General features: G+C 35.3%; 1 protein-coding gene across 3 annotated transcripts in view; it reads right to left on the bottom strand.

The window, feature by feature from the left end:
• Positions 1–27780, bottom strand: part of Swt1 (Swt1 RNA endoribonuclease) — a 368135-nt gene that overhangs the window by 110724 nt on the left and 229631 nt on the right. For all 3 annotated transcript variants that reach the window (XM_090396646.1, XM_090396647.1, XM_090396648.1), the window contains 3 exons: positions 23096–23158; positions 13094–13182; positions 9078–9243 (listed from right to left, as the gene is read on the bottom strand). In XM_090396646.1, coding sequence (XP_090252772.1) covers positions 9078–9243; positions 13094–13182; positions 23096–23158 — 318 coding nt within the window. The remainder of the gene's footprint in view (positions 1–9077; positions 9244–13093; positions 13183–23095; positions 23159–27780) is intronic.

Genomic DNA, 27780 nt, shown 5'->3' with positions numbered 1-27780 from the left:
TCGAAAATAGAAGAAACTAGTGGTGCCACCTATTGTATCTTTTTGTAATCGAAAGCGGCAACTTTCATTAGTGTTGTGTCAACTGTTTATGACATTTGTTTCATTAGAAGCTGAGTTATAGTGCCAAGAGCGACAGTGTGTTTTGACGAATGGTCAGTCATCATGATATTCATGCCGTATGCAACGAATTCTCACTATCAATCGCTTCAAAACTTAGAGATAAAACTCAACATTGACCACTTGGCCAGATGGAACGAATTCTTTGTGGATAATGCCCTTGAAATCATAGAAACAAATCAGCATTGACTTTACTTTTGACTTCTCCAAGAAACTTTTTTTTTTGGATGCTCCTCTTCTGGTGGTCTCCACTCAACACTTTGTTTCAGGCTCATACTAAAAATACCACGTTTCGTCACCAGTAACGATCATTTCAAAGAAGTTTGAGTCCTTATGTTTTAATGAGGTTATTTCAGTGTTCAATTCGATAATACATATTCTTGTCGTCGGTCAACTTGTGGTGAATAAATCGCGAATTCAATTTACGAAGGTCCAAACTCTCAGTCAAAATGTTATGCACAGTTGATTTTGAAATCCCCATTTCATCTTTAATCAATCTCACAAATGATTTCAGGTTTCCTTTGATGAAATCACATACTTTTTGGATGTTAACTTCGCTCAGTCCAGTTTTTGAATGGCCTAGCTTTTTGTCATCCTCAAGCTTCTCACGACCACTTTGAAAGTGCTTAAACCACTCATAAACTTGAGTATGGGATAAGCATTCATCACCATATGCTTTTTGAAGCATTTGATGCATTTCGGTAAAACTTTTAACAAGTTCAACACAAAAGTCAATCTCGGCTATCTTTTTGAAACTCGTTTTCCGACTGTTCGTCAAAACACACTGTCATTCTTGGCACTATAACTCGGCTTTTAATGAAACAAATGTCATAAACAGTTGACACAACACTAAAGAAGGTTGACGCTTTCAACAACAAAAAGATACAACAGGTGGCACCACTAGTTTCTTCTATTTTTGAAAAGTTCAGTTTCATTTTGGACAGAGGGTGTACATTGCCTTAAATTCATTCATACCAGATGCACTCACTACCCCTAAAGGCAAACTATTCCACTCACTCGCTGCTCTGTGAGAGAAAAATCTAGCTCTTACCCCTTTCTTAACTGTGAACAAACTTACCTTCCATGGATATCCCTGTGTTCTCTCCCCACCTTCCACATAATGAAATTTTTCATTATGTGGAAGATATCCTATAACACCCATTGAAAAGTTTATAGACCTCTATCATATCTTCCCTCTTTCTCCTGTTAACCAGAGTCTGTAATCCATATACTTGCAATCTGTCATCATAATCTAAATTCTATAATAATAATAACTATTATTGTTATTATTATTATTATTATTCAGGCCTCCATGGAGTCAAAAGACTCATTGTGCAAGGTCCTTCCTAGGAAACACAAAGTCTATCATACCATTCCTTGAGCATATTTGATCATTCTTGCTTTCACCACTCTATCAGGAAAAGCATTCCATGGTTCAACCACTCTCCATGCAAAGAAACCACTCCTCACCCACTTGCTCACAGCTTCCTTTTGTAACTTCCAGGGATGGCCCCCTTGTCATCGCTCCTTCCCACTGTTCTACCAAGTGAACGAACTCCCCAGTGTCAACCCTGTAACCACCTCTCAACAGTTTAAAAGTCTCAATCATATCACCTCTCCTTCTTCTATCCACCAAACTCTGCGGTCCACATTCCCTCAGCCGATCCTCATAACCAAAATTATACAGTCCTGAAACCATCTTTGTACCCTTTCCACAGTTAATTTATCCCCTTCAAATCCTGGAGATCAAATTTGAGAATAGTCTAAGTGGTCAGATCAGGGTCTTATACAATGGAATAATAACTCTTTTATCTCTGCAGGTGAGCACTTCTCAGTATTGCAGCAATCCTCTGGGACACCTTCACCCCCTTTGCAATATGTTTCTTGAATTTCAGATTTCTATCGATCGTCACCCCAGATTTCTTGTCTTCCCTACTTCCTCCAGTACAGCTCCTCCAATCACGTATTCAGCCTCCCATCAATGTATCCCAAACTTCAAGACTCTGCATTTTGCTGCGTTAAACTGATACCCCTATTCATTCACCCATCTGTCTAGTTTATTCAAATCCTCTTACAGGGCTGCCGCATTTGCACTATTACTAATAACCCTTCCCAGCTTCGCATGATCTGCAAACAGCTGAATATCCCCACCCCCTGCAATCTGCAATACTGACAATATCATTAATATAAAGGTTAAACAATACAGGTCACAGTACTGAGCCCTGTGGGATCCAACTTGTAACCTTCTGCCTCCTTGATACTGCCCCACCATACACAACTCTCTAATACCTATCAGACAACCAATCCTGAATCCAGTTGACTAACCCAACATCTACACCCATGTGCTACAACTTAAATATCAGCTTATCATGTTGCACCCTGTCAAATGCATTGCCAAATCCAAAAAAATGGCAGTATATGCTTCTCCCTCATCAACTTTTGTAACTCTTCTTTGCATCCTTTTCACAGCTTCTTTATCCCCTAGGAATCTGGGAGATCAAATCTGCACATAATAATCCAGGTGTGGTCTTATCAAAGCATTATATAGAGGAAAAATTACTTCCTTATCCTTAGATACCAATGTTTGCTTCAACATTGCAATTATCCTCAGAGTTGTATTCACAACTCTGAGGATAGTAAGCCACAGTAATACACCGTAGCAAGTTCAAATATGAAAGACTATTCATGGAATTAGCCTCAGCCCTTAGGAACATGCCAAACCTCAACAAATTTGGATGCATGAGACTGCCCCAAATTTGGGAAACTTTTATCAGAAGAACTTCAGCCCAAAGGCCAAGAACTACCAATATAGCTCACCAGGGGGCACCATCAGGACTTTAGGAAAACGTTAGCTTCCTAGCTTCAGTTTTCATTTGCTGTTATGTAGTACTTGTGTGCACTTGTCTTTGTATTAAGTTCCCAAGAAGATGGCAACGTGGCGTTTGCCGAAATATCGGAAAGTATATATTAAAGTTTATTTAATTTATATTTCTATTGTACGCTGTCAATTCCTTAATTATTAGTTAATATGCCACTGGAAATCTCATCATGCCAAAGTACATAACTTTACACTTAAACTGATAGCCATTTGCTCAAATTTCCAGCAAATTCAAATAATTTTGTATTTGTAAGTGCTGAATATCAGTATCACCCCTGGTTGCCCTGCTTATCTTCACATCATCGACAAACAATTGTACATCTGATGCTAGACCCTGCCTGGTGTCATTAATGTATAGATTGAATAATAATGGCCCGAGGATTGAACCCTGAGGTGCACCACTGTTACCTTAAATCTGGCAGAGTCACACCCACTTAAAATATCAAAATTAATACCAGATATCAAAAAGTGTATACCACATTTTGATATCTGTCAACCATCCTCTGATCCAAGTCAAGAGTTCATATTCCAATCCCATATTCTCCAGTTTATGCAACAGCCTTTCGTGTGGTATCCTATTGAATACCTTAGAAAAATCAAATATTATCATAGTGTATCCATTGGTCATAACATTGTTATAAAATATGAGCAACTTGCTAAAACATGACCATCCTTTAGTAAACCCATGCTGCTCCTTGCAGAATATAGTTTTTGTTTGTCTACGCATTTCTGTAAGCGAGTTCTTACCAACTTCTCTAAATCTTCACTACCACACCAGAGATACCAATAGGTCAGCAGTTAGACACATCATTTTTTGCACTGCTCTTGTAAAATGGAACTATCATACATATATATGGTATCATTCCTAAACTGAGACTCAAGTTATACAAACATGTGAAATGCCTAGCCAATTTAGCTGAACATTTCTTTAGCAAATGGGCTGATATTCTATCTGTCCCTATTGATAAATTCTTATCCAAGTTATGCAACAGCTCTTCAACCTCATTTTCATGAATCTTTATAACTCTTCATCCAATGTAGCAGTAGCACTGTGCATCATGTTACATACACCTGGTTGATATATCTTAGCAAAGTGAACAATCTCATTAGCTTCCGACACCAGAGTATATCTGCATTCAATAAAGTTATTCTTTCACATTCATTCTTTCTTTTGCTTGTGGATAATGATAAAATTCTTTTAGATAGCCTTTAGCTTGATTGGCCCATTTCTTTTTATATGCCGATTTAGCTTTCCGCACAATACTAGTTATTTTCTGGCCTGAGTTTATTTCATACCATTCTTCTTACTCTTATTCCCACAATATTTTTTCCATATCATCTTCTTCTTGTGGATCTCTTGCTTAATAAAGCTGCACATCATTTCACTTCCAACCTATTTATTCTTCAAATGCTAGGGATATATTCAGATACCCTCATTTAAGCACTTTTTCAAAGATTCTCGTGCACTGCTGACTTTTTCCCATTCAGTAACCAATACCATTTGACCAAAGATAGTATTCTCCTAAGATGATCATTATTTCCAGCTTTGTAGTTCAGCATGTAACCTGTTCTAATGGGAACATCCATATAATTAGATACTTCCCAAGAAAGCATGGCACGATAACTGTCACAACTGGTGGTAAAATAGCCATTTTATTAGCAGAGACTCCTTCTGACAATATGAGCAAATCCAACACTATGACCTTGAGGTTCTTCTTTCACATGCTGCTTGAGAAAGTTGTCTCACAACAATTCAATAAATTCCTCTTCTTTCTTATCATGAGATTTCTCATCTACTACCCAATCAATGTTTGGAAAATTAAAGTTGCCCATAACGATCACTCATTTGGTACCCATAAAGCTAAATTGGTGATGCATTTCTTCATCCCCTGCAACTGAGCTGCCAGGTCTGTAGCAACACCCTACTATATATTTCATTTTGTTAGCCTCCACTCCAGATAGGCTCAAACTTAGCGCTACAGGGGAAGTTGTTACTATCACTGTTTTCTTTTCTACCCTAACTGAACTTAAGTCATCTGATATCATTAGTAGTAGGAGTACTCCTCCTGTCCTGTCTCTTCTTTCATTCCTAAAAATAGTATACCCATTACACTTGATCCCACTTACCATAATCTGATTCCGATAGTCAGGTTTCACTAATGTCAACAATCTTAGGCCACATCATATTCAATAAAGCAACGAACTCAACCCTGTTGTTTCTGACCCTCCTGGCATTTGTGTATAGACATAATAAATTACCACCTAGCCTATTCTTATAATTAGTGTGATCTATATGGCCTTGTTGATAGAACTTTCTCTTTTCCCTCCACAGACATACTTAAAAGGTCCAAACACAAAGCATATTTTTCCATTTCTTTGCCACATACATAACCATGTTTGAAATCTTTATCACGTTTGCATACCATAGCTGAACTTTCACACAAATTTTTCCTATTCCTCCCTTGATGATTTAGTTTCCATGACTCTCTGCATTAGGTCTCATTCCAAGAAGAAATGAATTCAAGTGCAGGCCATCTCTCTTATACGTCTTTTCTGCCATCAGTCTCACTTCACACATCTAAAAACTCACATCCATTTCTTTTACACAGCCTGCACGTGAAATCATTTGATATCATCACCCTCCTTCTTAACTAGGTACTATCATATCTGGGTAGCAAACCTACAATTTTTACTCTCTCACATTTCTTTGTCATTTCTTCTAACAGACCTTTAATATCTTCTCTCACTATATTTGTCACTATTTAAATTATTAGTACCTACCAGAACTACCATCTCTTTTACTTTTCTTTACTGTTTTTCAATTGCGTTTGTCATATCTTTAATTTTCGCCCCCAGGAAACTAGAAGGTGAGTCTCTCAGCAAGCACAAATTTTAAGACTGAATCATCATATATCACCTCTTTTTTTTTTAGATTTTAACTGACTTACCTTGCTATTGATATTATGATTACTAAGTGCTTTCCTGTCTGTTCTTGTTCTGATCCTTTTTCTTCCTGTCTAAGTTTAGTTAAATGCTTTTCCACTTTTTCTAATTCTCTGGTTGATTTTCCAATAATTTCTTTGAATTGAGATATTTCTAATGTCAGTTTATCATCATCACTGCAGAAGCACTTTAGTTCATCAGGATAAAAGCTCTCTGCATTCAGTTGTAAGAACTTGAGCTTTAGACACTGCTCTGTTGACAAGGTTTTGAATTTTCACTATTTTTAAGAGTAGTAACAACTAATAATATTTCTGCAGGTATCCACTGCAATCTAGTTTAGCAAAATAACAGATCCTTTTATACCACTGAATCTATCATTACCTAATAGTGTTCACATGAGCTGTATAGGTAATCATGAAAAATTCAAAATTGGCACTAATTATAACAAATCTGAGAATTGCATAAAAATTATCAATTGCCACAACATGATATATCAGATGCAAATCTGTTATATGAGGAATTTATCAAAATGATTAAATATGCAGACAGCAAATCACAATTCCCTTGATGAGTCTAAGGACTCCTTGGAGTTGCCCGTAATAATAATAATAATAATAATATGCTAGATGACAGATAAACTAAAAATATGATAAGGAGAAAGAAAAGCTCTATTATAAGCATAGGAAGAATCCATATAATCTAATGCTTGAAGTATACAAATTTTGCTAAACACTTAAAGGAAAAAATAAAGCAGGCAGTGAGTAAAGTAAAAGTAAAGAATGGGGATTGGTTAACATGATAATTGGTAATACAAATCAGAAAACATGTGAATTCCTAGAGGACAATGATGCCACTGATGTACTTAATGAAATGAGCATCCACTTTACAAACTATGGTAGTTGTGATTTTGGTACTACAGAGAGGATAAAGTATGCGAGTCACCTTCCATGGATTAAGAATTCTGTGTATCTATATGCAGTAAATGAAGATGAGGTAAAGAGTGTAGTAATTGGATTAAAAAAAAAGGGAAAAAATTGGGATGTGACCATATAAATGTCTAAAAATTAATATGAAACATAAATTAAGGTTCTTTACATATATTATTAATAAATCTTTTGAACACGGAAAATTTATACAACACTTAAAGATTGCTTCAGTTATTCCACTATTTAAAAGAGGTAACAGAAATTAAATAAAAAATTTCAGACCAATATCTATGCTATCCACAATCTCAAAGGTTATTGAAATTCTAATAAAAAAATGATTAAATAGCTATCTAAATACCATATGCTTTTATGGTATTTAGATACCATATCTAATCAATACAGGTTTAGATCCAGATACAATACTGAAAAAGTGCTATTGGAGTTCCATAAAACTTATAATGGAATAAATAAAGGAATGTACACAGCAGCCATTTTTCTTGATATATCTAAGGCATTCAACTATGTTCATTGTGACCTACTACTACTGAAAATCTCTAGATACGGTATTAAAGGAGTTACTAATGACTGGTTCAAATGTTATCTGAATAATAGAAAATAATATACAACAAAAACAATAAAATGCAAAGTCCCACAAAGTTTGGTGCTAGCACCCATCCTATTTTTAATATATGTTAATGATCTGTGTAAATACAAACTTTATGGCAAAATGATATCGTTCGCTGATGATGTGGCATTAGTATACACTGAAATGACCCTTGAGGATCTAGAAAATCGGATTAACTGTGATGAGTTGAAACTAAATAAGTGGTTTAGAAATAATGGTCTTAAAATTAATATCGATAAAACGAGATAAATGTACTTCACATTAACAGATAAGTTAGATCATAAAATGGCATGAAACGAAATGTAGTGACATACAAAATTGTAACTGTAGCTTAGTCAAAAAAACAAAATCAATCAAGTATTTGCACCTCCACGTCACATTTTTAAAATAAGTTGAAGTTTGTAATTAACAGAATATATTATGTTAAAAAATTTGTAAATGCAGCATTCATAAGATGCTTATACTTTTCTTAGGTAAATTCCTCGCTGCAATATGGTATCACCTGTTGAGGTGGAGATTACTACAACAATCTGCTTCCACTGATACGAATACAAAAAAAAAAATAATTAGAGCTATAGCCATTTCTGACGTCACACATTCAACCAATGATCTGTTTGCCATTCATAATATTTTGCAATTACAGAAACTATCTATATGGTTGTATATTATATGTAAGAAAGAACATTACAAGTTTTTTGGTATATAATGTAGACTATGGTTTATGCTGTGGATGGAACTTGCTGGTAGTACCCAAGGCGAAGAAAGAAATTTTTCATAAATCCTTTGAATATCTAGCAACAAGCAGCTACAATAAACTCTCAAATAAAATAAAATCAATAACCACATAATATGCTCTCAGAAAAGAGATTGAGAATCATGGGACTAAATAATGTTGACCTTTATTTTAAAAGTATATTACAAGCAATCAGTATAACTTACATATTATGTCAAGTTATGATTCTAATATATTATGAAAAATATATACCATGTTATATGAGCCTTCATAGATAGACTCACTTGGATTTTGCAGTGACTATAATGAGCTAATTGAATTTTCTAGTAACCAGTATGGCTACAGCCCTTGGTTACACCCATTAAAAAAAAAAAATGCAAAACTTACTAACTTATTTTAAACATTTTTATAAACAATGAAAACTATCTGATAATGTATTTTACTCCATTTGTGTATATAAGGAAAATATTTTTATTTGTCTATAATAAAATAATCAGCCAGAAATAAATGTAAAAAATAACAGAAAATATGATAGTAATACTTGAATTGTATATTTATAAATATTATGTATATGTGATGAGAATAATAAACTTTGTATTGTATATTGTGTGTGTGTGTTTTGTGTCGCATTAAGTGGATAATGCAATCATATTAATATTCAATTAAATGTACTTCATCAAAAAAAACAGCTAATAAATCTGATACAGGTAGTAATGCATCCATGGTTGACAGTCAAATCTATAAACATCACGACATAGTAATATGATGGATGGCACAACTGTAAAGAAAATTCAAATAATAATAATATTTAACAGTTACATATAACAAGTTTTGATATAAAGTTTAAAATTATACCTTGATTCTAGCACTTTTTGTTTGCACATCATATCACAGAGCTTTTGCAGATTTCTAACTTTCTGAAGGATATCTTCAATATTCCCAAATGTCAGCTGAACTTCATTACAAATTTCAACAGCTAAGTTTAGAAAATTAGAAGCCTGATTTCTGTCAGCAGTATAACCTTAATAACAGAAAAGTTATTATGATTTCACTGCATTTATGAATGACAAAGATAAAATAAAATAAGTAAATGCTGTTAGTTGCATTATTATTGTTATTATTTTACATATTCATATTGAGTGATTGAGATTTTAGGAGATGAAAGATAAGTTGATTTTGAAAATAATTACCAAAATTTGATTTATTTTTTGTAGATTATTATTTTTATAAGTGTTTGTTTGTTTGCTTATAAGGCAATAAGCAAATAATTTACAATTTTATTACCAATTTTGTTATAAGTATACTGTACTATATATCATGGCACTAATGCATAGAACAATAGCAGGGGGATTTCAATATGCATGATTTAGTTCGCTGTGCAAAATGTATTTGCTTTGTATAGTGAAAGATTGGAAAAGAAAGTGAAATTACTAAACACGTGTATTGGAAGTGTTTCAAGCGTAAGTGGCAGAGGGAAGAGAAGAATGACAATGATTTGAATGTAAGTATGAGCATTGGCAGGATGTTGCAAGTGTAAGTGAGGATGCATGTAGTATGAATGATAGCAAGAATGAAATGGTGGAAGAAGAGAATGCTCAAATGACAACAAGAGAAATAGCATGCTTATGTGAAGTTCTCCAAAGAAAAAAACATAAGATAGAATGGTTGGAGAAACACCTAGCAAAATGGTTATGAAAAAGGAGCAAAATAAGAGGGGTGCATAAAGAAAGCATGACATATTTGTATTTCCCTGGGAGTATGATTAAGAATGTTAGTAATGCTGTTACTAACATTCTTAATCATAATCAAAGGGAAAGAGATGACTATTTTAGCTGGTACTAATGATTAAGAAGGTGACAGATATGACATGTGAGAAGATATGAAAGAGTTGTTGGTAGAAACAAATAAGAATATTGTAAAAACTGTGTGTCTGCTGCCATGATATAACAGAGGAAAGCTGAGGCTAAGAGCCACGATTGTGAATGAGTCAATGTACAGGTTGTGTGGAAGGAATGGAGTAGTTTTTGTAGATGCACGGAATGAGGTTGATGGATGGTTCACATTTAAATGGATTCTGGGTTAGGTGCCATGGAAAAGTATTGTTTGGTGAAAGGGATGCAGGCAAGTGTTGGTCCAGGCAATATAAATGTAAGTGTAGTGTTCACATGATGCAATATGTAGCTCTACAGATTCTTAAACTTTAGTAGGATAATCAACTTAAATGAAGGGAATATTGTAGTTTATGTATACAAATGACAGAAGTTACTGGAATAAGGGAGAGGCATTTTTGGCATTGGTTAATTCAGCATGGCATACAGCCTTTTACCAAAACCCTCTCCCATTCTGTTCCTTCTGTCCTCTCAGAAAATACCATATCCCTTGCAATCTATCCCTATGACTATAAGTTATGTAGTATTTTCAGATGGGGAAGTTCTGCTAATAACAGAGGAACTGAAGCCAAAAAGGGCAGAAGTACATCAGGAGGAGACAGGGATGAGAGGGCAGTTCACTTGGGGATGAAATATATAATTAGCTGCTGCTATAATTCAGAGAAAATAAGGAAGAATGTAGATAATGTGCATTCGAAAATAAACATGATGAGTGCAAGTTGAGTAATTAGTATGGGAAATTTCAACTATGGGAACATAAACTGAGAGGAGAAATGGTCACAGGGAAGGAAGGAAATTGAATTTATACAGCTGTTTACCTGAGACAGAATGTAATGGAGGGGGACACGAGATTTGAAAGGGTTGGATCTGGTCATAGCATCAGAGGACTTAACAGGAACTAATCTGGCAAGGCTGCCTCTGCTTGAGGAGTGTCTTGATCTGGAAGATTGCTAGACATACAGAATTTTCTGTTAAGAAGGAGTATATGTGGAATTACAAAGCAATGTAATTCCACATATACTCCTTTGACAAGCTGAAGAGTCACCTTTTAGCAGTATTATGGCATAAGAATTTGGAAAGGAGAGATGTTGGTGGTGCATAGAAGGTGGTGAAAGGGTGTCTGAAGAAAGCACTATCAGAGTGTATACTCAGAGTCAGGAAGATAAATCGGGTAATAGTTAGAAGGACGAATAGAATCATTAAGCAGGAGTTGCAGAAAAAAAAAGTTGTGAATGGAGAATTAAAAAAAAAAAGGGGGGGGGGGTGATCAGCCCTATGAGTCATACAAGTAAGAGTGACCTGTATGGTAAGAAAAGGCAAAGCTAATTATGGGAGGAAGTTAACTGATGAAACCATAAGAAATCCCAGAGTTATTTTGTTATGTGGCAAGTAAAAGGAAGTCCAACTAGATCTGGAAAATGCATACAAAAATTCATATGGTAAAGAAGGATACAGCTAATTATGAGATGAAGCTAATTTGTTAAGCCAAAAGAAATCTCAGAGTTATTTTGCTATATGGTCAATAAAAAGTAGAATAACTAGAATCTGAAAAATGCATATGACAAGATGTCCAGAAAAAATTTTTTTAAAACACTACAATTTTATGAGTTAACTGGAACATTATACAGAGCAATACATAATCTATATTTAAGTCAGCAATTAGAACTGAAGGAAATGAAGGAAGTTGATTTGATGTAAAATTAGGTGTAAGACAAGAGTGTACTCTTATTCATCATCTATATGGATCACATTAAACTTGATATCAGAATCAGAGATATCAAACTTGGTTCATTGCTTTATGAAGATGATGTACTCATAAAGAAATCCAGTGCAGGTCTCCAAAATTCTCTAACTAAACTGAATAACAGCTGTAAGAAATTTGGAATGAAATTTAGCAATGAACTAATCAAAGCTATGAAAACTCAACAGCATTTTAAATGGAGAACCTTCAGAAAACTTATAGAAGAAGTAAAATATTTCAGCTATTTAGGTACAAATTTTAATAAAGATGGCAAATTAATTATGGAAATAAACAACAGAAAAAAACGAAGCTTGTATGTTTGGGAGCCTGATGAATACATTTATTTGGAATAAGAGAGAAATTAGACAAAACACTAGACTAACAATTATAAAACAGTGCTCAAGCCATTTAACTTATTGATATGAGAGTTCAGTTAGAAATACAATAGATGAACAAACACTAGAGACCACAGATATGAGAGTTTTAAGAAAAATTAGGGACATGAATAGATGAATCCTAAAAATGAAGAGATCAGTAAGAAGCTTCACATTATTGGCATTCTAGAATGTGCAAGAAGACTAATATAATCACTCAAACAGAATGGGAAAGGGAATATTAGCAAAACAAGCATTTAATGCTAAGATTACTAGCAAAAGACTGAGATCTACACAGACTGAGGCAGTCAGAATTACCTAGAAGACAAATACATAAGATCTGACAACAATGGAGAAGACAGAAATATAATATCTGAAAATACTGGAGTGCTGCCAAGTGACATATTAAATGGGAAGAAAATTGTGACAGGAGATTAGTATTAATATAAACTTAATCATGTAGTACTGTTACAGTATTCTGTACATCCCTTAAGGGTAGATATAATGAAATTGATAATGATGATGATAGGGTTTGACAAATTATGCAAAACCCTGCTGGCCATGCATAGAAATTTACTCACCCAAGACCACTCCCAATGATATGTCCCAATAAGTCAACAAGAGTTCCACAGAATGAATTAATAGTGCGCTGAAACAAGGTTGGAGAAGTTATTACTATTATTTTTTTTATTATTAAGTAAATATTCTATTTTGTCCAGTCTGCAGCTATTCACCAGCTAGCAAAATCTACTTGTTGTGGGTGAGCGCATGTGTCGAACCCCAATGATGATGATAATAAACACCACTGATAAACTCATTAATGAATGTTCACGTATTTATTGAATAAAATTCATTACAAGTTCTTACCATTGCAAGCCTTTAACTGTTTCAACAAGGATTCTATGAGCAGCTGCATATTCTTTTTGAAGACAAATCCAAATACAGCTATCCAATGTCTTAATATAAAAAGATAAATATAATCAATCAGTACCATAATTGAAATATACTAAAGTATAAAGTTCATTATTAAATATATCAAAGCTTTGTTTGCTTGTTTGAGATCGATATGACATCACGCTTTCATAATGTCAGGACTGTTTATCATGCACTGAAGGATAGATTGGGTGATGGATGGATGGGAGAAGAGTTGCAAATGGCAAACTGCAGGTGATTTCAATATACCTCAATAAACTGAGTATAAAACATTTTAATTTCATAATTTTGCAAGCTTCTTTATTTTAATGTGTGAGTTAGCCACAAAACATTTGTGTATGTGACACACCCTGAACCAGAAGCGTGAAATGCTCATCAAAATTACTAATAAAAATTTTAATTAAAACTCTGATAAAAAAAAAACAACCTAACTTTAACAGCATTATTATTCTATAAAAGTAGATATACACCTACTAACTTTGTGCAATAAGACCAAGCAGCTTCTTTAAGGTGGTAAAATAGGAAAGGATTATAAATTACCGTATTTACTCGAATATAACTTGAACTTTTACCCCAATAATTAAAGTTAAAAAATCGTGGTGCGAGATATATTCAAGGATTTTTGGACACTAAAGTTTTTCAGGAAAAAAATAAAAAGCTAAATTGATGTTTATAATTAAATCCTCGGTATTTATTATAAAATTTTAATTCCTCACACAGAGCCTCCACAGCTCAGTCAGTATAGACAAAGCTGTTTAGTCAAAAAGACCTGGGTTCAATTCCTGTCCAAGCTGAGGAACCTTTATCTGGTCTCTTTCAACTAAAGGTGAGTTAGCCAGTCTCATACAGAGGTAGAGGGTTTTTGCACCCAGAAACTCGGATGTTTCGTCCCTCAGAACATGCAAACTGATCCAGTGAACACACACGAATTTACAGTTATAAAATACATATACTTAATCACACATTAAGTAGGCACAGTATGTCCTAATGGACAGGGGAGAAATGGAACCCCATATCTCATATTTGTAGATTTAGGGACTCAAAAACACACGTGTTGAACAGATTATTTTATTAATTACAAATAAAATAAAACTTGACGTTTCGACCTCTATATCGAGGTCATCATCGGAAGAATACAACTGTATACAGAACCAAGCTACATGCTCATGCTTTCTATACCACTAAACTAAATCTACGTAGTTAATAAATCTTTTTTCTAGCCTGACCTCTAGTGATAGAAAAGAAAAACAAAAATAAATTTAAAAAAAAAAAAAAATATATATATATATATATATATATTATAAATGGATAAATGCAACTACAATAAACTGTTAGAGTCCTCATGTATTAATATTCTGGATAGTTACAAAATGATTTCTTTCAGTTGCTACTGAATGTTCTAAACACTTCACCAGGTCACCAGATTGTCCACTTATAGTGGGAATTTTTCTAATGCTAGTTTAGGATGTTATACAGGTTGTAGATGGGTCCTCCACATTCTTGCAATGGTGAGGCCATCATTTTTGTTGAGATTTGGGTTGTGTTTGAGCATTTCACAAGACTCTTTAAATTTTCTCTCAAACCAGGTTTTGGTGCGGTGTAGGGACTTGGTATTTTTCCAGTCAATTCTATGGTATGTTTGGAGTGCATGGTCAGAAAGGCCTGTTTTACCGAAGTGGAGGTATTTAATGTGTCGTTTGTGTTCGTCTTGTCTGATTGGGATAGTTCACCCTGTTTCCCCTATGTATGGTATGTTACATGTACAGTGTATTTTGTATACCCCTGGGTGTGCTAGGTGTGGAAGAGGATCTTTAGAGGAACTGAGTAGGTGTCTTAGCTTATTTAGGGGTTTAAAGGTGGTTTTCATGTTGTATTTGCGAAGTGTTCTGTCTATTTTTTTAGAAATGCCTCTAACATAAGGAATGGCAATAGCATTCTTGAAATCTTTTTTGTTCTTACTGGTATCTTTATGGAGGATCTTGTGAATAGTTTTTTATTGTATCCATTTTTGATAAATGTTTGGTTGATGATTTTGTATTCTTGGTTTAGAGCCTGTTCATTCGAATAAATAGTTAGGGCTCTGTATTTAAGGGTGCTTATGACCCCTAATTTTTGTGTTGGGTGGTGGTAAGAATTTTTGTGTATGTATTGGCCTGTGTGTGTAGGTTTACGGTAAACTGAGAAGGAGAGACAGCCAGAGGGAAGACGTGTGACAAGTGTGTCTAGGAAAGGAAGAGAGTCGTTTTTTTCCATTTCAATGGTGAATTGGATACGTTTGTGTTGTTTGTTTAGGTGGCTAAGGAATGTATTTTAGAGCTTCGCAGCCGTGGGGGTAAATGCCGAAAATATCGTCGACGTATCTGAGCCAAATTTTGGGCTTTAGACATGCTGTCTCTAGAGCATGTTGCTCAAAGTCTTCCATATAAAAGTTAGCTATTGGGGGAGAAAGTGGTGAGCCCATGGCTGTACCTTCTTTTTGAAGGTAAAAATTGTTTTGCCATACGAAATATCCGGAGCGGAGTATGTGGGCAAAAAGGGCCGTGATGTCATGTGGAAATATGTTCTGTAGGAGCAAGATCGTGTCATTGATTGGGACATAGGTGAAAAGGGAAGTTATGTCAAAGCTGACTAATAATCTTGGTCGGTGAGTGTAATGTTTTTGATTTTACTGATGAAATGTTGTGTATTTTTTATGTAGGAAGGGGACTGACCTACCAATTCCTTGAGTGTGGCAGCTAATTTTTTTGCTAAGTGATAATTTGGGCTGTCAATTCCTTCAGATACCTCCCCACCATTCTGGCTGATAAAATACGAATGGAAACATCGTGTATACTAAATTCTAACAAAAAACTAAACACCAACATAAACAAAACCAAAAATCTAGCCCTTAAATCCTTAAAAAATAACCAAGATATTATAATAACGAAAGCCGATAAAGGCAATTCCACCGCCTTTTAGACCGTATGACATACATTGAAAAAATGAACCAGTTAATATCGGACCATAACACCTACCAAAAGATTAACTACAACCCCACAAAACGTAACAAAAAGAAAACAACTGAATTAATCAAATCCGTCCACACATGGCCCGAAGAAACGGCAAAAAAATTAATACCTCAGTATGCCCGTGCACCCAGAATTTATGGCCTGCCAAAAATACACAAATCTGGCACACCACTTCGCCTGATCGTTGAAGGAATTGACAGCCCAAATTATCACTTAGCAAAAAAATTAGCTGCCACACTCAAGGAATTGGTAGGTCAGTCCCCTTCCTACATAAAAAATACACAACATTTCATCAGTAAAATCAAAAACATTACACTCACCGACCAAGATTTATTAGTCAGCTTTGACATAACTTCCCTTTTCACCTATGTCCCAATCAATGACACGATCTTGCTCCTACAGAACATATTTCCACATGACATCACGGCCCTTTTTGCCCACGTACTCCGCTCCGGATATTTCGTATGGCAAAACAATTTTTACCTTCAAATAGAAGGTATAGCCATGGGCTCACCACTTTCTCCCCCAATAGCTAACTTTTATATGGAAGACTTTGAGCAATGTGCTCTAGAGACAGCATGTCTAAAGCCCAAAATTTAGCTCAGATACGTCGACGATATTTTCGGCATTTACCCCCATGGCCGCGAAGCTCTAAATACATTCCTTAGCCACCTAAACAAACAACACAAACGTATCCAATTCACCATTGAAATGGAAAAAAACGACTCTCTTCCTTTCCTAGACACACTTGTCACACGTCTTCCCTCTGGCTGTCTCTCCTTCTCAATTTACCGCAAACCTACACACACAGGCCAATACATACACAAAAATTCTTACCACCACCCAACACAAAAATTAGGGGTCATAAGCACCCTTAAACACAGAGTCCTAACTATTTGTTCGAATGAACAGGCTCTAAACCAAGAATACAAAATCATCAACCAAACATTTATCAAAAATGGATACAATAAAAAAACTATTCACAAGATCCTCCATAAAGATACCAGTAAGAACAAAAAAGATTTCAATAATGCCATTGCCATTCCTTATGTTAGAGGCATTTCTGAAAAAATAGACAAAACACTTCGCAAATACAACATGAAAACCACCTTTAAACCCCCAAATAAGCTAAGACACCTACTCAGTTCCTCTAAAGATCCTCTTCCACACCTAGCACACCCAGGGGTATACAAAATACACTGCACATGTAACATACCATACATAGGGGAAACAGGGCGAACTATCCCAATCAGACAAGACGAACACAAACGACACATTAAATACCTCCACTTCGGTAAAACAGGCCTTTCTGACCATGCACTCCAAACATACCACAGAATTGATTGGAAAAATACCAAGTCCCTACACCGCACCAAAACCTGGTTTGAGAGAAAATTTAAAGAGTCTTGTGAAATGCTCAAACACAACCCAAATCTCAACAAAAATGATGGCCTCACCATTTCAAGAATGTGGAGGACCCATCTACAACCTGTATAACATCCTAAACTAGCATTAGAAAAATTCCCACTACAAGAGGACAACCTGGTGACCTGGTGAAGTGTTTAGAACATTCAATAGCAACTGAAAGAAATCATTTTGTAACTATCCAGAATATTAATACATGAGGACTCTAACAGTTTATTGTAGTTGCATTTATCTATTTATAATATATATATATATATATATTTTTTTTTAAATTTATTTTTGTTTTTCTTTTCTATCACTAGAGGTCAGGCTAGAAAAAAGATTTATTAACTACGTAGATTTAGTTTACTGGTATAGAAAGCATGAGCATGTAGCTTGGTTCTGTATACAGTTGTATTCTTCCGATGATGACCTCGATATAGAGGTTGAAACGTCAAGTTTTATTTTATTTGTAATCAATAAAATAATCTGTTCAACACGTGTGTTTTTGAGTCCCTAAATCTACAAATATGAGTGCTGATCACCGTGTAACCCTAAAAGAAAGGAACCCCATATGAATGAATAAATAAATTGCTCACATTATTTATAAAATGAATGCACTTAAATTTTAATTATCAACGTTATTTATGCGATCAGCTGCTCACCTTCATCACATGATATAATTGAATCTTTTAATGATAATAGTTCTGTAATTAAATTATTTCTGACAAAATCATTTCCCAAGCTCTTGAAATCCAGTTGCACAACAACAACAACAACAGTTCTAATGATGGTCTTCTAATTTTAATCCACTCCTGCACAATCCAAGATTGAGTAGAAGTCAATGCTCTCACTCCCACATTTCCTCTACTGGTTGTTTCCATCTCTATGCATATGATTGGTGTGGTATTAACAAAAGGTCACGCAACTCAATGACAAAAGGAAGCTGACAATTGTTGAGTTAAAATGCTGATTCTCTTCAAATTAATTCCAAAATATCTGAAACTGCCATGACAACATTCACCATCTATTTCCTAAAGTTTTAAACTTTTTCGTGTGCCAACTATATGCAAAACGTTTTAATTTATTTTTCATAAAGTAAAATCAGGGGTGCAAAATATATGCAAGGGTGAGTTATATTCAAGTAAATATGGTAAACAGTTGTAATTAATTTAGAACATAGCAATCAAAACAAGACATAGTGAAATAAGGCACATTTCATCTGCTTTTAAGATTGTTTGGAGATCATTATTGGAAAGCTGAATTCGGGAATGTTGCAAGATCTGATCAGTGACTTCCATACTATGAGTTCTTAGTTTCTACTAAGAAAATGAGGTGAGTGAAAGCAGTGGATTCCATGATTTGACATGAAAGGCAGTTATTCTCTATGGAGGCCAACAAAAATCTGGTCTTACAAATTATTCACCCAATACAAATCATGATATCAACTGGGATGCAGACACGATGATCTACCTAGAGAACAACTTCCTTTTTTAACAACCACCCTGAAGAAGCCATTGGTCTTTAGTGTCTGAAATAATTAGTACACAACTACTTATATATAACACTAACAATTATTACACCAACTAATGGACAGGTGATGTGCAATACACATCAGTAACACACAAATACCGAAGTCATCTTTCTAGGTGATCTACAACTCCAATTGTTTCCCCTTTTCCAACACCACTGACTAAGCTGGACGAGATGCAAAAGTTTTTGCTACAAGTCATAACTTACTGTAAATCATACATCTACATATTTGAATTTCTGATTAACTCTCTTTACCCTTCAAACATCATCTCTTTTTAACAAGAGGTCACTTCTCCTCTCAGTAACTCAGATTACAATATTGTGCAAGTCTCTTCTCTCACAGAATGCCCTTCCTTCACAACCTTATGTTCTTTAGCACTACAAATGTACCAAGTAGGACAATTTGTGGAATGTCTACTCTTACATTTCATAGATTGACTATTGCTTTTGCTCTTCTGACCTGAACACCAGCTCCGAGTAAGTCATAGAAATTATCCTTACCAGCACAAAGGCCTTCAATTCCCAATTCTACCCAAAATTCTCATCCACTTTCCTGGTTTCACAAGTAGGCAGCTGAAAAGAAAAAACTCAGTTTACTGCAGGTGGCTTGCATCAAGAACCTCAGCTTCATACTCAGCCTATGCTGAAGTAGACAATAACTGCAAAACGAAATCTGACTTCATAAAGTCCAACAGAAAAAAACATGTCTCCTGTCCAAATAAAAACCATACCACTGGGTCCTTTTGCTAAGGCCACAACTTCTACTTACTTCCACCTTTTCATCCACATGTCACTCTACTCCTTCCCTCCAATTCCTGTAAAGAGGACCAAGAAAAATACCCCTGTACAATGCCAGAATCTGAGAACCATATGCCTCCTATGGGTTTTTCAGCATCAGAATAATGCTAAACATTTGGACACTAAAAGGTCTTCTGATCTTCATAGTACTTCTCCAACTGTATTCAAATGTACTCCAGAGCTAATAATTTGTTCTGTATCATGTCTACAGTCTTCTATACTTAGCTGGCACTTATTCCCAAGTGCACAAGCAAGTATATGTCCACCTATTACAAAAAAAGGGAGATAAATGTCTATTGTTAAATTACTGATTAAATGCCATCACCTCCATCTTCTCCAAATTATTGGAGAATCATCAACTTCTTTGCCATCAATCAAGAGGTGCACTAGCATGGATTCTTCCAATCAAGATCCATGGTTAGCTTCTTAGCGTACATCATGGAAGGATTCAGAGAAACACTGTTACTCTTGACATTTCCAGAGCTTGTGATCACATCTTGCATCAAGATCTGCTAAGCAAATTGCCATCCTTTGGTCTACTTGCCACTTCTATAATTGGGTAGCCATCTTTCTCTCTGTGTGTTTATTGCATGTCATGGTAGATGGCTCCTTCTCTTTAAGCTTCTCCACCAATGCAGGAGTGTTTAGGGATCTGCCTTATCACCTATCCTCTGTTGTTTATATACACATGACCTACTCTTGATCACCACTAATCCTATTCACAGCTTCACTGATGGTAATACACTCCATTCCTCCTACTCATGTGACAAGCCATGCAGTGTTCAGACATACCAAGCTTTAAGGATAGGGTGAGCTAATCTGTCTACCATCCTTCAATGAGGTGAGGACAACCTAGACACCTTCAATGCCACCAAAATGTAGTCTTGGCATAGGTATCTGTCAAAGAAGCATATTTTCCCCTAACAATTATTTTGGAGAAATTTATTGAGTGTACCCTGACATGTTCCCTTTCTAGACTGCAACTGAACAAAATCAGCACAGGTATCAAATTCAGATAAAGTACTTTTCATTTCCTTCATGCATAAAGTAGAATCGTAATTCAGCAATAAGTTTCCTGGCTTCCTGGTTAGTACTCAGTCATGTTCAGATGTATCATCTTCCTTACTTTCCTTCTCTTCCAGGTGTCTTCAGGTGTTGTGTTGCAATTTGTTCAACCATTGCATCCTCATCATCTTCATTTTCATTGTAACATTGAAGGCTATTGTCAATGCATAAAAACTCTTCGTAGTTTCTGATGAGATGCTGTTCCAAAATGATTTCATTTTCATTATCAGTCATATTTGGCATTTCCTGGTCTGAATTCTTAAAATCACAAAGCAGTTCTGAATTGTTTTGCTGCTTATTTCTAACCAACTGTCTGCAACAAATTGTACTGACTGTAAAATGGCAATCTTTGCACTGATTTCTTTGGCCGTTGAAGATGATGTCAGTAGATTTTCTTCAATTGTTTCACGGATAGTGTACCAACCTTCCACGATATGTCCTCAAATTTTTCGATTCCCATGTCCAGTGGCTGTACCGGAGACATGGTTAGCAGGAGAAATTCAAGTTGAATGTTTTTCAAACAATCTAACTGAGGGTGTGCAGCACAGTTGTCCAGACGAAGAAGAATTTTTCTTCGATTTCATTGCAATTCTGCATCCCAACTCATTAGCCATTCCTGAGAAATAACAGAAGTCATCTATGCATTCTTATTGGCAAGTTGCAAACTAACCATTCTAAGCCCCTTTTCAAGTATCAACACTCGGCACTTTTTCCAATAACCAAACAGCTTCTCTTTGTCACTTCCAAACATGTTAGCAGTACAACGTGTAACGTGATCCATTGCTTTTTTTGAACCTGACAGTGTTGCAAGTTTATAATTCAGGAAACCATCTGGTGTAGCATGGTAAAAGAGACCTGTTTTTTCAGCATCATAGATTTCATCAGGACTAACTTCTGCAGCAATTTGGGTAGTTCAGTTGATTTCCACTTTTCTTTGGCCGTTGAAGATGATGTCAGTAGATTTTCTTCAATTGTCAGCACTCACAGTCAGCACTGTCCTTCTCACCATGTGCCTTCTTACATTTTATTTCATGTCTGGTTTTCCATTGTGATCACGAACCATCTGTAGCTTTAATGCTCACATAGCCAAGCTTTCTAACCAACTCTTCTGATTTGGTTTTTAACATTTCACCATTAACATGCAGGCCTCATTCAGTTACAATAGAGAACCGTTGATTCAAAGCATCCTCAATATCTAGCCCAGCAGGGCCAGATGTTGAGGAGGCCCTGCCGGCCTAACAAATGTGTCATTGTCAGCTGACAATGACTAGTGTTAGACAGCTGGCTTTTTATTTTGTCAAGTACGGAGATTTTATCTGTTAATGTTAGATCTTTCCTTGGCATCTTGACAGGGGCCTTACATAAAATTAAATCACTACACTGTTTATTACACTTTTTACTAAAAAATTAACACACATCTGTTTTAATCAAAAGTATGCTACCTAGCAGTCACCGTAAGTACATTCATTACACTGTCAAAATATGTATGTCCTCTCTACTCTGCACCCTGGTGCTGATTGACAGCAACACTCTGCACCATCTACAGTCTGATAAAAGAGCAAGGTGGTTCGAATAAGTGAAGCAACTTTGGGTTATATTCTCAATTTGTTTATATTCTTCAATATTTGTCCCATATAAACGGCTGCCCCAATTAGAGCATGAACACATTCCATTGTGTTTTTATTCAACTGGAATCTACTGTATTCGAATAAAAACACAATGGAGTGTGTGCATACTCTAATTGTTATGCTGCATTCTGATGGCTAGTTACATGATGTGCACTACTGAGGTCTGCATGGTTTTGTTCCCTTATTGTGAGTTTTTCAACATCTCAGATGACTCTTTAAAAATTCGGTAGCAGAAATTTTAGTCCATATAGATCATTTAGCACATTGCCACAATAGCTGGTGTTTGGTTTCTGTAGTGTGTGCTACTAATTCTGATTTGTGTTTTCTTTGTTTCTCTATGTCCTTGAAATGTTCTGACATGCAAGCTTATGATTTTGTATAGTGAGCCTAAGTGTAAGATAATTTGAATGTAGGATGAGTATGAATTTTCTGTGATTTGAATGTAAAAATGAAATATGCATGTTATGTATTTAATTTACTAATTTATTAGACCTACTTACTTCTTTAAGCACATAGTAATATCCAAGAGGGTCCAGGGTGGCTGAATGATGATACACATAATCCTTTAAAAATAAATTTAAAATGTAAATAAATATACAAACGTACTTACATTGCCAGAAACTTTATCATTATTATAAAATAAATATTAATAAATAATTCATGCTTAATTTATAACTAAACATTTAAAATTATCAGTATACATCAATATATTCATTCATTTTGAAGAAAAAGGATTTCAGGCCTCCAGTAAGCAAAATAATGGTTGTACACCGGGTAAATGGAAATCATCTAGCACCTAAAGATGATTCAGAAATATCTATGCTCATGAAATGGAATTCAAACTTGCAGGTTGAAGAGTAGAGATACTATCCACTCAGCCAACTTAACTGGTACATGTAGTATTTTAAGCTTGGAATATATATAAGATATAAATTGAAATCCTTTGCTATCTATTAATTCTATATTTACTACTATTCCTGTAAAAATAATAAATTCTTAATATTATTATATCTAAGACCCCCATGGAGTCAAAGACTCATCTAGTAGATCCCTATGTGATACACACACAGCTCATCATACTGTGTCTTAAAAACATTCATATTCTCTGGAGATACCATGCTCTCGGGCAATGCATTCCAATATTTACAACTCTCCATGCAAAAAACCTGCATCTCATTCCCTTGCTTACCCCCCCCCCCCTTCTTATACAACTTATAGGAATGTCCTCTTGTTCTTCCCCAATCTCCCACAATTTTATGAAAAACCTCTTCAGTGTTAATTCTATAACAATCCTTTACCAACTCGTATGTCTATACCATATCATCCTTCTTCCTCCTATCTACCAGATTCGCTGTAAATTGCATCTTCTCAGCCCTTCTTCATATTCAACATTCCAGATATCAGAAATTACATTAATCACCTATGGACGCTTTCCAACATATCTTCATCCATTTGAAAACCAGGTGACCAAATCTGTGCACAGTTGTCCATATGTGGCCTAATCAAGGCCCTATAAAATGGAATCAGAATCTCCTTACCTCTACAAGTCAATGCCCTTTATAATTGCCAGAATTTGTTGTGTTGTCCTCACGATTTTGGCAATGTGTCCTCTAAATTTTAGATCCTTATCCATTATCATCATTCAAGATCTCTTATTTCCTCCACCTCCAACAATATAGCCTCAACAAGTGTAAATTCTACATCCCATCTTTGTTTTCCAAATTTTAAAACCACACATTTCACAACATTGAACTGGCATCCCCACTGCTATGCCCATTCACCTAGTCTATTCAAATCTTCTTGTAGGGCCACAACATTTGCTCTACTTCTTATAGTTTGTCCCAACTTTGCATCATCTGCAAACAACAGAATATCCCATTAAAATAATCTTCTCCAATATCATTAACATACAGGTTAAATAGAAATGGTTGAAACATAGGCTAAAACAGGCCCCTGAGGCACACCACTAGTGACTTTCCTATTCTGGGATATTGCTTTCAACCCATACACAACTTGCTGACAGCCGGCCTGGTTGGCTGAGTAGTTAGCGTATCTGCTCTCTAGCCAAAAGGCTGTAGGTTTGAATCCTGCCGTGGGCATGGATGTTTGTGACTGTCTGTGAAAATACTAGTGATGGTGGTCGGCAGTAGATGGCATTGGTGTAGATGATGAAGTAGTTGCAGTTCGTTGTAGTTGGTGGATTAAGTGGTGGAAATGGAGAGTTGAGGACCAGGGAGTCCAAAGATTCGATGAGTCTTTCAACTCCCTGGAGGTGTCATATAATAAAAATAATCTATTAGACAGCCCATCACATTCATAAGGATGAAAGATCTTTATGAACTGCTCATTAATATCTAAACTATATTCTATGCAGCAGTTGTCCTTATACGATTTTCTCCTATCACTGTCATTTTACATAATCATGCTTTTTTTTTGGCTTCGTTCACTAACTGCTGCTCATACTGCACTTTTGCTATCCTTACCTGTTCTTGGTACTACTCAAGAAACTGATTATTATCTTATGTTATTATATCTATTATTATCTTATGTTGATCCATCCTTCTTTCTCTGCTGTATAGCATGCTTAATCTCTTTATTCATCCATTTCACAGCTACCTTATTTAACCTTCTGATCATTCAAATACATTTAGATATCGCTTCTACTAGATAGTTCTTTAATATTACTCTAGCAGTAGCATTGATATCCTCTCTACCTGACTCTTTATTCCATGCTACAGCTGCAAGCCGCCTCCTGAGCTTCTAATAATCATCAGCCTTGTAGTTCCACACATACCCTTTCCTCACAGAAGTCCTCATATGGCTGGCAACAACTCCGGTAATCACTTCATGATCACTCTCACCAACTGGAGGTTGATTTGATATCTCATTTACAATAACATCTCCTGATGAGATAATCAAATCCAAGACTCGCATTCCTTGTGCATCCTCTGTTATATACTGCCTGAGGCAGTTGTCCCTCAAAAACTTGAGAAACTCATTTTCTTTACTTCCAGTTGTTATCTCATCATCCCAATCTATATTGCCATAATTAAAATCACCCACAATAATCACCCCATTTCCTATTTGCTTGGTTAACCTACTTATACATTTCATGGTCACTATCCTCTACATTACCAGGTCTACAGCAACATCCAACTAAGTATTTCATTCTATTCACCTCTATCTCACACCATACTGCCTGAAAACCACTACCACTCTTTCTCCCTTATATGGAATAACTCTTTTTCTATCATCAATAGCACTCCACCTTCCTTTTTACTCTTTCTTTCTGTCAGGATGTTAACCTTATCCAACCATTTCTCATTTATCCGAACAATTTCTGGGTGAACAAACTCAATCAATGCAACAATTTCATTTCCCTTGTTTCTGGTACTTTTAGCATTTGTATACAAACATAACTGCTTATTGCCTGGATTTACAAGTTTCACTGATACCACTTATTAGATATAACTTCTCCATACTTTCCTTAAGTTATTTCTTTTTTTCCTTACTCATCTCAGAATCTTCTTCAAATCCAACTGTTTTCCTTACATCCCATTCCCCTTCTTGTCTACACATACATTCATATCCTCTTTCAGCATCAACCTTTCTCACACTGTGTTCCTCTGTCCATCCTGAGTTTCAGCAGATTTTCATTTAAACTATTAGTTTGATTTTTATAACAAACATTACAGTTGACTCTCTCACTGTATCAAATTTATAGGGACCACAGAAACAGTTTGTTTATAGCAGATAGTTTTGCTATAGTGAATTTTTTTAAAACAACATTGTGCCTACAGGGCCTATGGTTAAGACTTTTTGGTAGTTTGTTATAATTATGTTTGCTATAGTGAGAGTTCATTGTTCATTATACTGATTACCCAGTCACTCTCAGCCTCATGTCTTTGGAAGTATAATAATGCCAATCAGAAGACCAGTGCAATTTCTACTCCTCCTTTCTTTGCGATAAACTACCATTGTTTCACTGTTCTATCCAGATATCTGCTCCAACTGAATACCTTGAAATATTCTTACTAGGAAGCCCTCCCCCTCTCACCCACCCCATCCCACCCAAAAGTTCAGACCATTTTATCCAACTAGGGTGATGAAAACATTTCTGAATATTACAAGTAACATGAAATCAGAACTCCACCATCCCACTTAGCCTACAATTCTCATGCAACACTTGTACACAGCCAATCTAAATCTGATTCTGAAAGGGAAAAGTGCAAAAGTGAAAGAGTTTAAACACTATTCTCTAGCAGAGAATAGTGTTTAAACTTAATTTAACCAGCAGACATAAGGGTTCAATTAGTTAACAGAATAACTCTCCTATCTGTAGAAACACCCCACCCCCAAAAGTCGTCGTCATCAACAACACACACACACACACACACACACACACACACACACACACACACACACACACACACACACACACAATTTGCATCCTACGAGAAGATTATAGATTTACTATAATCTTCCCTTCCCTTTCACAGATCTTGCTTTATCAAAAGGCTGATATATTTATTTTATTTAAGGTGACTGTCAGTATTTATTTATATTGTACTGGAATTTTAGCACTGATTTTATTCTGTTTTTTTTTTTCCATATTTCTTAGTTTCTTTTAGCTTTTAAGTTATATTCTTTATTGCATTATGTGCCTTAATTATTCTTTATTTTGAATGCCTGTGATGTCCTGTTTCTTATTTTCTAGCAATTATAATCACTAAGCATTTTCGTGAAGCTAGCTAATGCTATAAATCATATAAAAATGTAAAATTTCATTAAGGCTATTTTTATAATATCTTCATAATCTTCTACTCTGACTTTGAATGACTATGATTCGGCAAGATTATTCTTGCTTGTAATTCCCCTCACACACACACACACACACACCTCCACTCTTCTCACTAGAACTAGCCAAGATTTCAGTGTATTTATTTCTTGCTACTCTCTCCACTTACACTTCTCCAAGTTATAAAAAATCACAGAATGGTGAAATGAATGAATGAATGTTGAAATGGGTGATATCTATGCATTTAACAAATGGTTGATATGATGATGGCATAAGCATTTTTATGGTAATGATCATTATTATTATACTCTTCATGCTCTTTTGTCTTTGACTTTACATAATTAGCATGCTCCTAATTTCTTCCTCATTCTTTGATTAATGTTTTGT

Source organism: Typopeltis vanoorti, chromosome 8, assembly GCF_054136105.1.
Source record: "Typopeltis vanoorti isolate ZY-2024b chromosome 8, IOZ_Tvanoo_1.0, whole genome shotgun sequence".
Lineage (NCBI taxonomy): Eukaryota > Metazoa > Arthropoda > Arachnida > Uropygi > Thelyphonidae > Typopeltis > Typopeltis vanoorti.
The sequence above is the reverse complement of the archived record's forward strand: the minus strand, read 5'-3'. Positions and strand labels throughout refer to the sequence as shown.